The 15799-nt window shown below is 39.6% G+C and overlaps 1 protein-coding gene across 7 annotated transcripts in view; it reads left to right on the plus strand.

Annotated features, from left to right (window-relative positions):
• Positions 1-15799, plus strand: part of LOC103468293 (thyroid hormone receptor alpha) — a 73908-nt gene that overhangs the window by 47229 nt on the left and 10880 nt on the right. For 4 of the 7 annotated variants that reach the window (XR_014088472.1, XR_014088473.1, XM_008415255.3 and 1 more), the window contains 3 exons: positions 5985-6046; positions 10084-10205; positions 15490-15637. Coding sequence is in view for 5 of the 7 variants with exons in the window: in XM_008415255.3 (XP_008413477.1) it covers positions 5985-6046; positions 10084-10205; positions 15490-15637 (332 nt within the window). In the remaining 2 variants the exon portion in view is untranslated. Of the gene's footprint in view, positions 1-1049; positions 1336-5984; positions 6047-10083; positions 10206-15489; positions 15638-15799 lie in introns of those variants that run through there. The other 3 variants (XM_081609594.1, XM_081609595.1, XM_008415257.3) reach the window with 3 other exon arrangements.

Genomic DNA, 15799 nt, shown 5'->3' on the forward strand with positions numbered 1-15799 from the left:
CCTTGCCACCATCAGCATGAATGGGTGAATGACTGAAAGTAGTGTGAAGCGCTACACAGGTACAGGTCGTTCCCTGTCCTCTGTTTCTGTAGTTATTGAGTGAAGAATCGTAAAATAAGCATTTCATATGCTAATGCAATGGCCGGATAGTGGAAATGGACGTGCTGAAGCGAAATATCAACATTTCTGCATTAAACATGACCACAAACTTCTGATCAATCCCACAGCACACCGTACAGATTTCCATACCAGAGGAAACGGCGTTGGCTCAGCCGTAGCCTGACTCCACGGTGATCGCGAAGTGCTCAATCTTCATTTCCTGAACCTTGCACATGGTGAAGCTCATGTCTGGCTCTGTCTCCCAAGCCTTTCGATAAGAAGCAAAATGAATCCAAATGTTCGTCTTCAACGTGACGGTTGAATCTCTCTGTCTTTCGTTTTTGTAGCTTCCTCTGGTGCTACGTCCCAGAACTGTCTGGACCTCAGAACATCCTACTTAGTTATAAAATGGCCGACAGATGGCAGATTTTTTTACTTTTTAAATTGATTTTGGAACATTTTGAGTAGATTCTGAATCGTAGTGAATGAGAATCAGGATTATTCCGTGTAAATCGAATCTTTTGGCACACCCCTGCTATCCATCCTAACCCTGGTTTAAACTTTAGCAGGACTTTCCCTCTGAGCTGATCTGTTCCTTAGTCTTTATGATGCTGTGTGTTCCTCTGGGGCCTTTGACCAAACAACTGAGATAAAACAACACACCCCGTATTAATCATTTGACATTTAAAGACAGTTGGTTACACTAGTTGTATTTGTTTTGCATCAGAGTAAACAGGTTTTCCCTTCAAAACGATGCTCCACTTTGTGTTAGAGACATAAAGCTGTGCCTGTTTGCCCACCGTAGACCGCGTACAACAGTGTTATGATGACAGAGAGCAAACTGCTGCGACCAACAACACACACGTTCAGCACACACTCAGGTGCACAGCAAGGGGAGGGTGGGCTGGATCACAGAGAGGGAGGCTGGACCAGAGCAGCCTGAGAGCGAGGGAGGGAAATAAACAGAGCGCTCCATCGCTCCGGCCGCCAGTCTGAGAAAGAGAGCAACCACCGCCGCAGATGTTTCAGCCCGGAGAGGCGACTTAAGCCCGACTTCACAGAACTGTTCGAGGATCACTCTGGAGCGCTGCCAGTTGGGGATTTTAAACCTGTGGCTTGCTTTCCTGAGAAACAGCCTGGATGGCACATTCTGACTGATTCAGAGGAAAAGCTGAGTAGTTTTAATTCCTGCACAGGGAGCAACATGCATATCCTGCAGCCGTACTGCATTAACAGGTTGGTATGGAGGACATAGTTCACGGAGGCGCCTTCATGTAGTTTCAGTAGTTTCAGCATGTAGTTTCTGTTCTGATCATAGTGGTCACCATGTTAAATTTGCAAATCCAGTTAGTCGGTCAAGGAATTTCTCAAACATAATAACTTTCGATCAGCTAATAATTGAAGCGACGTTAAACAGCTGCTCAATACAAACACACAGAATCTTCAGACCGACAGTGGGTTGTTTTGCTCTTGATGATTGTGCAGGAGGCAGCAGGCATGTGATTCTCTAAACCCTGGTTGCTAAATAAAGAGTCTGCTGTTAAAATTCCCAGCATACAACGCTTTCTGAGCAGCTTTCAGCCTCCAGGCTTTGCTTTCAAGTTCCGCCTTTATTGCATTTGTTGGCAAGTTTTATAAATGTTCCCACATTTCAATTTGAATATTAAGTATGTACTCTTACTATATCGCACCTTCAATGCTAATTTAATTGCTACGCCTTCACTAACTATTAAATAATCATAAGACTAAAATACATTGTTATTATTATTATTGAGCAAATCATTATTGACTGCATGTTATCATGCTTGCAGCGCCCTTATTGGTTAAAGCAACATTTTAATAATGTTTGAAATGCGTTCCGTTGATTCTGGAATCATACTGCCTCTGGCTGGTCGTCTGGTTCCAGCTCGTAACCACGGCGACACACCGGACAGCCAGCTCTCCTGGAGCGCTGCTGCTGTCACTCCTGCTCCGGTTGCAAAAACATGACCTGATTGAATTTAACTGAGAGTTTGTGTTTTTTCCCTCATGTCTCTGTAATTCAGCTCACTTTCATCAGAAACGCGATTGCAGGCGTCTTCCCACCACGGTACAAACCGAGCGTGTTGTGTCGTAATTAAACCTATAATGCACCCGCTCCACCGTGAAGAAGCAAGAAAAGGAAAATGTCAGCAAAAATTAGTTTTCTTTCTGGTTGGAGAAAGAGATGGGATTTGACAGCGAGTGAAAGGCGTGGAGCCAATGGGAGAGGGAGGCTGGTGTTATCTAATGCTGCTGATGGAGGTTAGGAGAGGGGGGCGAGAGGTTCAAGGGCAGCTGCAAAATAGGAAAACACTAGAATGAAATGAGGGGGGATTTGGTGTGGAAGCATAGATTTGGAGGCGGAGATGGTAAAGGAGATGTACATCCAGCAGGCGGCCGTGTGTGGATTGGCTGGTGCCGACCTCTCCCTGGAAACGCCAGGAAAGAGGAAACACAGAGAATCACAGAACAAGACAGGAGGCAGTAAAGAGATTACTAAAGGAATTATCTTCATCCTGGGAAATCTGCATGTGCCGACTATCCGTGCATGTGTTCGTCCATTGATATGATTTTCTCAGTTCTGAGTAATCCCCAAAAAAATCACTGAAATGATTGAATGGCCTGTCCTCAGGATACCTGGAGATGGAATGGAATGAGATGTAGGCTTTTTTTTAAAATACTAAATTGTGTTCTAGTCCAGGTAAATATTATACACACCCTGATATCCTGTTGTAACCACAGCAGACGGCGCAAGGAAAACAACTGATAAAGAGAAAAAGTATCAGATCAAACCAAAAAGATAAATATAATAGAGGTCAAATGATCCATCCGGCTCATGGGACGAGATTTGATCAGTTTTCTTATTATTTCCTTATTCCAACAGAATAATGTAAAAAAAAACTTTCAGAGTTAAAAGAATTCAATTCAAATTCAAAAATAATTTTTTGATGCCAATGGCAATTAAAAGGTTTCCCTTATCTTAGCCATAGAACCAGGCATATTGTATTATTTATTATGTATCATGATAGATTTTGTATCATGATAATAATTTTGATTTATAGTTTTAACTATTAATTTCAATTAATGATGTTTAAAGTCCCACAAAACTATCAGTTCTGTGGGGATTGTTAGATTTACCATTTTCTCCACTGTCCAATGAGAGCATCAATAAATATCAATGCATTTGAAAATATGACTTAATGCAGTTACTGTATGTAGTTTAGTCAGTTAAAACAATAGTTCTTATTGTCAATTTTGTTGTTTTCACAGTAGTGCCACAAAATACTGTGATAAAACTACTGACGTCCATATCGCCCAGCTCTGGACCCATCATGCTAGCTTAGCTTACACATCCTTCACCAGAACTAGTTATGTTGGCAACAGCTGGACTGGAAAAAATTAGCTGTTTTAATATCTGGCCTTTGTCATGAAATGACCCGTCTCATGGCCAGAATATTTGTGCTTTGTGATCATCTGTCTTTCTTATATTTAAAAGTATTGCTATTAGCTAACTGGTTCTAACTTTTGCCTACCCCATAAGTTTCACAGTAAATATAAAAACTGTTTTGTTTTCTAAATCTTATTCATCTGCCAAAATATTTACTATTGCTTCCCTAAATATGAGTTTGTTTGTCAAGCTTTGCAAAATCAAATGTTTATGGTGTGTTTATGGAGAGCCTAAGCAGAGTGTAATAATTTATTGACGGAGGACAGTTGCTACTAATTCCTGTTGTTACTAAATTAATCTTTTAGACTCAATATTGTTTTGGGTCATGTGGTAAATTGACCCAGTTGTTAAACCCCCCCTACTGTCCAAGCCGGTCCCAGACAAGTCGATATCCCAACAGTAAAACCTTGTTCATATGAACCTTTTCCTGATTGTTTGTCCTTTTTCTGTGGGCTTTCAAGGATTTAGATGCTGAGGATTAAGAGGCGCTGCCGACTTTTCCCGTTCTTTTTGCGAAATCCCTGTTGCCCACTCATCTCTTTCAGTGGCAGGAATTTCCAGCTTCCAGCTACGAATGATTGAATTGAAGTGACATTGGGGTGGGGATAAAAAAATTGGTTGGCTAGATAATTTAGGGTTGGGTGTGCAGCAGCATCCTGTAAATCTGAACAGCTCACTGAATGTGATATTATTAGACCAAAGTAGCTCCAGGTGGGAGAGAGTTTATTGTTTTTTGGATGTTTTTCTCCTCATACTCTGGCTTTTGGTCTTTCAAGCCCTGAAACTATTCTTTATGTACAGTTGAAACCAGAAGTTTGTATACTGAATAAAAAGATACATAGTTAAATTTTACCAAACTTCTCCTGCTTTTTGTCAACTGGAATTACCTGAATTATTTCTATTTGCTAAAGGAAACAACAATAGCAGACAGGATATGCCAGATTTATTCATTAAATTAAGTTTTCAAGATTCGAAGTTTACATACATCTCCTCAGTATTTGGTAATGCTGTCTTTAAACTACATGAATTAGGTCAAATGTTTTGGGTTTCTTTCCACAAGATTCTCATAATAGTTTGCTGGAGTTCTGGTCCATTCCTCCCGATAGAGCCGGTGGAACTGAGTCGGGTTTGTAGACCACCTCACTACCACACACCTTTTCAGACCTACCTACGAAATCCCTGTAAGACTGAGATCAGGGCTTTGTGACGTCGTACCAGAACTTTTTACTTTGGAACCACTTTGACTGTTTACTTCGATTCATTGCCATTTGTCCAACTACCCCCAAGCTTTAACTTTCTTTCTTTAGCTTCAATATTCCCTCATAATGTCCATCCCCTTGATACCATCTATTTTCTGAAGTGTTACCTGCAGCAAAACATAACACAACATGATTCTGCCACCCCGGTGCGTCATAGTTGGGATGGAGTTCCCAGGCTTACAGGCAACCCACTATTTCCTCATTATGGCCAAACAGTTGCACTTTAGTTTCATCAGAACACAGAACATGTCTCCATAAGGGTGTCCCAATCCAGTATGGATATTGGAAGTCAGTCCATTCCATCATTTCTGTCCAGCAGTGCTTGTATCCCACACACAGACCCAAAGGTTAAAAATAAATAGGTCAGTTGTTTTCATACTTGTTGCTGTTGACTATGTTCTCTGAGTAATATCACTTGACCAAGCCTTCTTTAACATACCACACTAAAAAATTTGTATTAAAATTATGTATGATTTGTGCTGATATCGAATTGGGTCAATATTAGTATCGGTTGATACGCGAAGCTACAATATTGGTATCGTATCAGAAGTGAAAAAGTTGCATCAGGACACCTCTAGTCTCCAGAAGTGAAGGATTTTGTCCCTGTGTGCGTCTGCAAACTGCAATCTGGCATTTTATGTTTTGTGTGGAACATCAAAAGGCCGCTCCTCCTTACTGAGTGACTTTCAGCCCATGTTAGTACAGCACACATTTCACTCTGCATAATGATGCTGTCTCACTGTCCTACAGTAGCATCTTCACCAGGTCTTTGACCTGTGATTGACCTGCACATTTTGGATCAAAACCCATTCAACTCTGGAACTCAGAACCCGCCTCCTTCCTGAGCGGTATGATGGTTGGACATCCCCATCATGTCTATAGAGGCGTGTAATGTTTTTGAACAGATGAACGAGGAAACCTCAAGCATATGGAAATTGTTCCCATTTCACTTCCTGGTATCCTGGCTGATTTCTTTTGACTTTCCCGTCACGTCCAACTAGACAGCAGTGTGTTCGAGGTGTGGCCAAGAAATACATCCACAGGTGTTCCTCCGATTAACTCAAATGTGTCAGTCAACCTGTCAGACGTCTCCAAAGCCATGTTGTTTTGTTCTTACTCTTATCACTGATCACTATGATGTTGCTGTTTTCCTCCAGATGGCCAGATGTGCCGAAGAGAAAGAGGAAAAACAGCCAGTGCTCCATGAAGAGCATGTCTGGTAAGGATTGTTAATCTCTTCCTCCCTCATTCGGCTCATGTTTTCACCTCCAAACAGCAGAACGAGCAAAACCGAGCACAATTCAAAACAGGTTCCCGCTGAGAAGCTCAGGCTGGAGGATTCAGTCAGTCAGTGACTCCACAGCTGGCTCTCCTGAGCTCTGAGTGATTTCCTCTTTTGCATTAAAGTAATAATCCCCTCCACCACTTTCCATTTCCCCTCTGAGGCTTTGTTGGACAGAGTCACCCACCGAGGTGTGATGACCTGGAATATCAAGGCTCGGAGTTTAAGTGAACAACTACTAAGTGAAGTATTGTTGTTTAAAACATAGGAAATAAATATAGGAACATTCAATGTCTCATGTTTTTGTACCACTCAGTGGGTCAAGCAGTTGATACCTCACTGAAAAATGGCCAATAATGATCAGCTTTTTATTTGCATGGTATTCAGCATTACATTTTTTATTGTTTATTTTATTTTATTTGTGTAAATTATGAAAAGTAAGATGCATACAGGAAGGAGCAGGTGAAATAAGTTTATTCTTCTGCCTACCTCCTTTTCAAATAGTTTTTAAACTACATATCATATTTACATTGTGAATGTGAATATGTTAGAAAGAAATAATCTAAATAGCAACAAAAAAGTTATAGAGGATTTAAAAATTATTTTTTTGTCTATTTAAAACAATCAGTTGACAGCTCAGTTATATTTACATATAATTCATTTAAATAAAAGTGCTATTTTGTAAAAACTAAAATATCAGTTAAATAAGAGTTAAATATACAAACTTATGAGAAATGTCTCAGAAATGTTTTTTTGTTTATTTGTTTATTTATTTATTTTTTGGCCAATTGACAATGTTTTATTTCATAAAACTTTCGCTTGCCCAACAAATGTTAAAGGAATCAGATTTCTCTTTAAGAACTATATGAAAATATTAGAATAGCATAGCAGATATTTAATTTTTATCCTATTGTAAACATGACAGCTCATTAATTATTTTAGGAGCAGATGAGAGAGCAGTTTCTGTAAAAAAAAAAAAAAATAATAATAATATATATATTTTTTAAAGCAAAGATAGAATGATTAAAAAAACTGACATTTTAAGCTGTCTTTAGCATCTTATATAAGAGATTAGCATGGCTAGCATGACCAGAGAATAGACTCTTACTCTCCTTCCATAAGGCAGCAGACATTTCTAAATCCAGCATGTTTCATAAGAGTTTGAGAGCAGCTCCTGTATTCTGTTCAGCCTTCCTGTTATCTGCTGAGATCCTTTCTCTCTCCCCTCTCTCTCTATTTGTAAAGCACATCTCAGCACCAACGCAGTTCAAATTGCTTTACAGGATAAAAACATCATACTGTGACCAACTCTAAAGCAAGCAAATAAACATTACATTTGTCAAATGTCATCAGCAAAATCATCAAATATATTGGTCAATGTTCTAGTTATTATTAATAAAAGGCAACTCTAAACAGGTGGGGTTTTAACGTTGATTTAAAGAAACTCAGTGTTGCGACTGTTTTTCAGTTTTCTGGGAATTAGTTCCAGATTTGAGGCGGTTTACTTCCTGACATCTCTGAGCTCGTTTTCAGATTTCATTTTTAAATCCTCACCTGGTGCTAGGAAGCTCTGAGTTTAAGTCCGCTTCCCTTAGTAACGCTGATCACACTGAAGAGTGTTGTTGCTACCTAAGCCCTGTAGGGCTGAGGAACGTTCTGCTCAGGGTTGGCCCAGTTCATCCCTGTCATGTTTCTGGAGGCATCTCCCTTTGTGGCATTAGATCAGAAATATACTGTTGACTCACATATCAGGACATCCATGTTAAGAAAATAACATTTCTGATGCGAATAAACAACAGCACATAACCTATTACACTGTCTTTAACAGGAGATAGGGTAACCACAGAAACGGTGTATGAAAAACATACACCCTTTGTTGTAGAAACAACCTTAGCTGCAATAATTTAACAAAATATATATATTTTTGGTAACCTTAGTCGTCTTTCACGCTTTTATAAGGGGAAAAAATGGGTCCAATCTTTTATTTTCTACAATTTTCAGACAGTGACTCAGCCATCACAGCATTAATGCATGAACACATCGGTGTCAAGAGGTCACAGTCATCTCCATTACTGCATGTTAGAGAAGTCATGTGGCTACAAACCAGGCCATAATCATCACAGTTCCACCAATCTACCATGAAGGGTTGTTTCTGACATGCTGTCTGTCCGTCTGTCTGTTGTTGTTTTTGCTTTTACTTTTAGTTATTTGATCAACTTTGCAACCAAGAGAGAACTTATGTATTCTTTTGAAAGAAAAAGAAACAGAGACCTTTTTTCTAGCAACCCTTCTAAGTAACCCAAATCAGTTCAGCGTTATTCTAACTGCACTGTGCTGAACTTTAACATTTAGCATGCTAACTGAGGCCTGTAGAGTCTGATCAGCAGCACGGAGGTTTTATTTTTTCTGAGCAGTCGAGCAGCTGAACTCAGTTTGAACTTTCTGGTTGGCTGTCCTTAATGCTTTCCACTAGAGCGTACTCAGCTAGCTGATTGCTAACCATTGAATTCTTGTATAAAAGCGTATCTTGTTCTCTGCAACATAGCTGCAGTTCAGGGCGGCACAACTCAAAAAATGAAGGCATCAGATGAAAATAAACAAATATTCAAGCAACATCTCAAGAAATGAGCCAGAAAGCAAAATAGAGACGAAAATTTAGCGTTGTATGATTTCTCTTTTGTCTTCAGTAAAAGACCACAAGTTATTTCTCCCACCAGTGCTGTACTAAGGCGTTTTGTTTTGGTTGTATTTACCCAGAATGCCTTGCACTATTGTTTGCTTCCTGCTTTTGGGGCAGTTTCCAAAAGCAGGCAATGGAGCGTAGGAACCGCCCCAGAGTTCACTTCAACCAAACTGCGACCTAGGTTTATAGGAGGACCAGAGTTTGCCTTTTTGGTTCGCATCAAAGTTCGATCACACCTCCACAAACCAGCCGGACTGTCTTGGCAAACGAACTAGGATTTGATTGAGGCAAACCAAACAGGGTGTGAATGAACTCTGAGTCTCCCATCAGAGGCGTACAATAAATCTGACTTATATTGATCTGTGTGAATTGCCTGAGTTTAACTCATGGTTTACATCAAAGACTTACAGGCTAACATTTGAGACCATTTGCAAACCAACTTCTTGCTTTGAATAAAACAATAACAGTAATAAAACTAACACTTATGATCAACACCTGGTTGTCAGCCGAACAAAAGGCTTTAGATGGACCTCTGCTACTCTTGACTGATGGTATAATATGTCATGTGTTCTTTGTAGTTTTGGCAAATCCCCTTTTATTCTTAAAAATGAGAACTTTTCTTCCTGGATTGTTGTCTTCTCTGCTTTCCGGGTTTTGATAATCTAAACTACATTCTCAGCAGACCAAATCATTAACATGTCTTCTATTAAAAATGATACCAGCAGTTACAGAGTTACAAATAGCCTCTTTTGACCCAAGAACCCTGTGTAGGTGGTTTCACTGTGTGTCCTAAGGTTGTTGGTGGCGTTTATCCTTTTCAAGCAGTATCTCACTGTGTGGAAATGAATATTAAAGTCTCTCTGCCACAATAGACCTGTAGAGGTTACACAATCCAAGGAGCAGATCACCTTAGATCATTTAAGGCAGAGCTTAGGGGATCAAAGGAGAACAGGAAAACATTTATGAGAGAAAACATTGAGAGCAAAAGAATATTTCAGGAATCCTTGAAGCCTGAACCTCCTGAGTTTGCATAACAACGACCCCCTGCGGAAAAACAATGCCATTCTTGTGTATGTTCAACCCTGTATCACAGTCTGTTGGGGCCCCTGTGTACAGGTGCTTCACAGAGGCCCCTGTGATAATGCTCAGCCCCTTCCCTCTTCCTCTCCTCCCCCCCATCCTCATCCTCAATCTCACTCCTCACCATCCACCTGTTCCTCCCTCGTTTGCACTTTTTGTCACCCCGTCCTGTCTCACTCTTCATCCTCCTCTTCCTCCTCCTCTCCTTTAGCTCTTAGCATCTCTGTTCCAGGATACATCCCCAGCTACCTGGAGAAGGACGAGCCGTGCGTGGTGTGTGGGGACAAGGCCACCGGCTACCACTACCGCTGCATAACCTGCGAAGGCTGCAAGGTACGCCGCTGGAGTTCAGGGCTGGGTCACACCGCCGCATCACTTCAGCTGCTGCACAGCTCACATGTCATGTTACAGCCATACATTTTAAATATTGATACTTTGTTTAATAGAAAATAACAAAGTAGTGTTTTGATTTTTGTTTTGTTTTTTTTAATGGGGGGGGAAAATTGGTATGTTGTTTTGGAAATTAAAAATGGGGAAAAATGGGCCATGCATTCAGATCCCCTAAATCAATAATCTGTCTCTGCCAGCATTACATTTTCCAGACTTACTACTAATTCTCAATCGGATTTATGTCTGGACTTTGACTGGGTCCGTCAAGCACTCAAATTTGTTTCGATCTAAGTCAACTTACGATTATTTTAATAATGGATTATTCGGCCGATTTATTCTGCTGATTAATTGATTAATCATAAAAGAATTGGCACATTCTGCAAATTTTCAATTTGAGCCTTTTTAAACATTATTAGAAATGCATTAAAAATGAAAAAAATAAATACATAAAAAATAATTCAATTCCTTTTTTAAATAAGAAAACATACATTTTAGTGCTTAAAATGCAATAACAGCATTCCGTTAGTAAACTCTGGCTCACTCGTAGCAAAAGATGCATCTGCAGCTAAAGCAAGAACAACCAAACATATTTATTGACACTTTTTTATCTGGTATGCTAAATGTATATATATTTGTTGTACATATTTTGTATTTATTGAGCTGTTCGGAAATTGTTCAGAGACTTTTTTTGAATCTCTATATTCCAGTCAATGATGAATCTATTACTAAATGAGTTGATTATTTCAATAATTGAATAATCAGATTAAAAGTTAAGACCTGGATCTAACCATTCTGTTGGAGCTCACCGGAATGTTTAGTTGAATCTGTCTTGGTTTCCTTCCTGGGTTTCTCTGTATTTATCTTCAGTGATCCTCTCATCAACTCTTCCCTGCTATAAAAAATAATACTGCCCCCACCTTGTTTCACGTTCACTGTGATATTCAAACCAGTTCATGTCAGCTGATCGAATTCTAAAATGTTTCATTTGAATTTAAAATACACTGTAATGCCTTTAGTAGTTATTCGTTCTAACTCTTACATGTGAATAAAACCTTTTTGAAATTTCACGTAAAAAGAAAAAAAACTGATCTGGTAAAGAGTGCTGATTGAGAATGTGTGGAGTTTCTACAACTCGGTTATTTAACAAATTTAAAAGACTCATTTCCACTTTTGTCACATTCCAGCCAGACGTCTGTAGTTCTCCGTCCAGGTGTTAGCTCATGGATTTCTTGACTTTAACCGTAACGGTTTTTGCAAACTCCTTTCTTTCAACTCCTTGTATTCTGCCTATAAGATCAGGTTACAGTAAGCTAGCATAACTCAGGTCAAACAGTCTTTACTTTCTCACGAGAGCTTATGTAAGATGTCCACTTATTTCATTGCTTGATAACTTGATCAATCCACTGTTCTTGGAATCCACAAACACCATGTGATGAGATCAATTAGCAAAAAGAACGCTTAAGTGATAAATTAAATGTTCTGGTTGAGGGGTCAGGTTAGATTAGTGAAGCTGAATCTTAAATCTTCTGAACCAGGTTCTTTGGCCAAACTGGAGATTTTTGACGATGGTAACGGAGCGGTGATGATTCAGTCCTGCTTTGAAGTCAATGTCATGAAAGATAGTAGGGGAAATTGCATCATTGTAACACAATAGATTGTTTTGTACGGAAAATAATTTCAAGCGATTTCAGCAAAAGGCGGTTACATTTAGTCAGATGTCGTCCATCAGACATATTCTTACCGATATGCGTATAATGATCCATCCAACTCAGGAGACCAGGTGATACAAAACATTATTCGGACACCTAAGGCTTCCAAACTTTTTATTTTCACAAAATAACTTTCACTAATTGATAAACATAGTTTAAAAACTTTGCCATCTTCTTAGGGTGAAATACCTGATACATTGTCTCTGTTTATTGCTTGTCTACTTTGTAGATGGCCTTAATGCTGCCCCCTCAAAAAGAAACGTTAAAATGCCTCAATTTTGTGTTTTGTTTTTTTTTCCACAAACAACATAAAGGTATTTAAAGATTCTCTGTTCAGTGTCGAGTTATGCAGCTCAGGTTTGAACTGGAGAAAGAAGAATAAACAGCAGACTATGAAATAGCCCTTTAAATGTTGTGCCACTGGTGGAATTTATTGATTTTTGCTTAGCATAAAGAAAGCCGATAGAGAAGCGAAAACAAACAGCAAATAGCCCGAGGTCAGGAGTTGAACCAGGACAGCAACGTAGAGGACAATAGCCTCGTCACATGAGGCGCCAAGCGGCACACAGCCACGACTCAGATCCTAACTTTACCTTTGTTAGCTCCTGTAGGCCAGTTTTAGATCCCGTCTGTCACTCTGTCTACATTTTGTTTTTCTACCATGTGCTGTAAATAATGCCAGATAAACAAGCTTGCTCAATGCTGTGGTCAGCCGACTGGTAAAACAGATGTTTCTGTTAGTCCTGTGCTAGCCTGGTTAAAAACCATCCATTTATTCTACGCTTCGCTTCGTATAGAGGGTCTGGACTACCAGCTATTGAGAAACAATCGTTTGCTGGAGGCGTGGACTCTGCTTTTTGAATTTTTTATAATTTTTTTTTTTTAAGAATTTGTCTTGGGACTAGTTGCCTTTATTTGACAGTAGTCTGATAGGAAGGGGACAAAGAAATCCAGGAAAGGAACTGTAGCCTCCATGTGTGTGGCGTCTGCTCCACCACTGCGCCACGCGACTCCCCGACTCTGTGAGTTTTAAACACATCAGTTAGTGATTTTACCCAATCACTAACTTTTGGCTGGGCATCAGCCAAATGAAGCTTAGTGGAAATTGCGAATGTTATAAATAACCTTTTAGTGAGTAGGGCTATGACAGCTAAACGTCTGAAACATTACTCTTGCTCCGACTTTCATTTCTCAATATTTGGAAGTGCGTCCAACACGGACTGAACTTTGTTCATTTCCTTGACACTGCAATGCTAAAACAACATAGAAAATTAACATCATTGTTCACAACTCCTCCTTCTTTTTGCTGAATGACTCGATTGAAATTCAACCGGAGAAATTGACCTCAGTGGGAGAAATTCCACATGGAGCAAAGATGAGAAGTGAGCGAAATGGACCTTACCACAGGGGCCGCGTTTCATTGGCTAATGCCCATTTTACCTCACAGCCAGTGGCGGAGCCAGAGGGGGGGCCAGTGCCCCCCCTGTCATCTGATTGGCCCCTCCAGTGGCCCCCCCAGATGATTGACGTAACAGCACCAGGTTATTCCTGCACATTATTTGGAATCATAGTCAACCTAATATCTAAAGAAGAAACAATAATAAATATATGAAAAGAAAATGTACAAAACTTTATATAAGTCCATGTGACATAAATAAATAGATTTAGATCAGGCGCGATACCAGCCTCCTTTGTCATAACAACAAGCTGATATTCTTCTCCTGGATGTTTCAGTTGCTGCGCTGTGGTGCAAATCAAAGGCTAAAGCACTTCATACCTGGTGGTGATGGTAAAACACCAATAAGTAATTTATTGATCCTCCGCAAAAAGAGAAAAAACCGAAGAGGGGCCGACAATGTTCGTAGTTTGGATCAGAGGTGGCGCTGGAGTTTTTTCGTTGTCCGTCAAAGAAAAAAATCATTTTATTTCCAATTTGTAGTCATCAAACGAAACATTTATTATTTCTCTGCGAGAACGTTTTTGAAATCAGGTAACAATTCACGAAATTACGTGATTAGAAGACGACAGAACTCTGATCGGTTCCTGATCCCTCTGCGGGATCAGGAACCGATCCCGCAGAAGCAGAAGCGGATCAGCTGCTGGACGCTCCAAAGTCTCTGGTCCGTTAAAGCAACCAGATCAGAGATGATTCTCTGACAGATATTGTTCTTATAATGATTAATAATGAGCTCCACGATGTTCTCTGTGCCACAATGGTGGCACAGAGAACTGTCTAGTGGTCAGCTGCGCTTGATCACAGTCTGGACAGAAACCAGCGAACTGCTCTCTGTTTTTATCAAGACAAGGTGAGGAGGGAATCTGACATATTAACTCAGTTACGTTTTTAGTGGTTTTGTTTTTAAAACATTAACGTAAGCAGTGTAACTATATATTGTATATTTTGCGTTTGTCGTCTCATGTGTGATTAATTGGAGCGTAACTGTGGAGCATTTATGCGCATTTATCGCCCAGCGCACTGCGCTTGTTTCTGCCTAACGGAGCTGCACTTTAATTTCTTTCCTCTCTCAACAGTCAGCTGTTATTCCTCAACTTAAACTACAATAAGTAGATCACATTCTCTTTAGGTTTTCTCTGTGTGCTGCAAACTCATTAAATGTAAACTCATTAGAAGCCTGAGCCACCATCAGGCAAATAATTCTGGTCCGACCCGAACTATTGTTACCTGTCAAATTACCTTTCTAAACAGAGCTTCCTAACCAAGGTGTCCATAACTCTTCAACACGCTGTCAGCTCCCGTTCCGAAAGACGCATTTAGTTCATTGTCCATGAGATGATATTCAGAAAGGATCTTTTATTTGATTAATTTTAGTTTCCTGCGATGAACTCTTTGCATAAAAGTCTATCATGTCTCCATGTGCGGCAGTCAAAGGTGTTAATTATAACATGTCAAATGACAGAGGGGCTTAAAAATTAACCAAATATTCAGTTTGGTTATTTTTTAAATAACCAAACTGAATATTTGGTTCAGTTTGGTTAGTTTATATATATATAAACTAGACTAGATATGTGTGTGTGCACATATATATACATATATATATACATATATATATATATATATATATATATATATATATATGTGCACACACACATTTTAAATTTTGCCCCCCCAGACGTAGTCTTGGCCCCCCCAACTTTAAAAGTCTAGCTCCGCCACTGCTCACAGTGCAGCTACCACGTGCGTGACCGTCTCACAAACACAAGCCACAGTAGTAAACACATGCTAGGGAATTTAAAAACTACTTCCTTTTATACTTCAAAATAAGAGTCTCAAACATAGCTACAAATATGCGTAATGCTTTAAGCATTCATTTTTAAAATGAAGTTTTTCCAGTAGGAGCCTATTCTTATTTTCTCAGTCAAAATCATATGCTAACAACAGCAATGCGCTTTGGGAGATATGTCATTAAATATTGTGACATCTCTGACTAGCCCCTTTATAAAAACATTTTGTAGAGTGATAGGGTACTTACTGTCTCTCATTCTGTCCCTCCTTATAGGGTTTCTTCCGCAGGACAATCCAGAAAAATCTCCATCCTTCTTACACCTGTAAATATGAAGGCTGCTGCATCATTGACAAGATCACACGCAATCAGTGCCAGCTGTGTAGATTCAAGAAGTGCATCTCGGTGGGCATGGCCATGGACTGTGAGTCATCCCAAACCTCTGACTTAGTAAAATTGAAGACGTATATTGATGTAGTAGTTAGCTGCTAGATATAACACTGAGCAGCTAACTAGTTGCCACACCAAGCTGCTAGCTAACTACCACACTTTACTACTAGCTAGGTACTACACTGAGCAACTAGCT

The sequence above is a fragment of the Poecilia reticulata genome, chromosome 8 (assembly GCF_904066995.2).
Source record: "Poecilia reticulata chromosome 8, P_reticulata-male-v2, whole genome shotgun sequence".
In the NCBI taxonomy this organism is placed as follows: domain Eukaryota; kingdom Metazoa; phylum Chordata; class Actinopteri; order Cyprinodontiformes; family Poeciliidae; genus Poecilia; species Poecilia reticulata.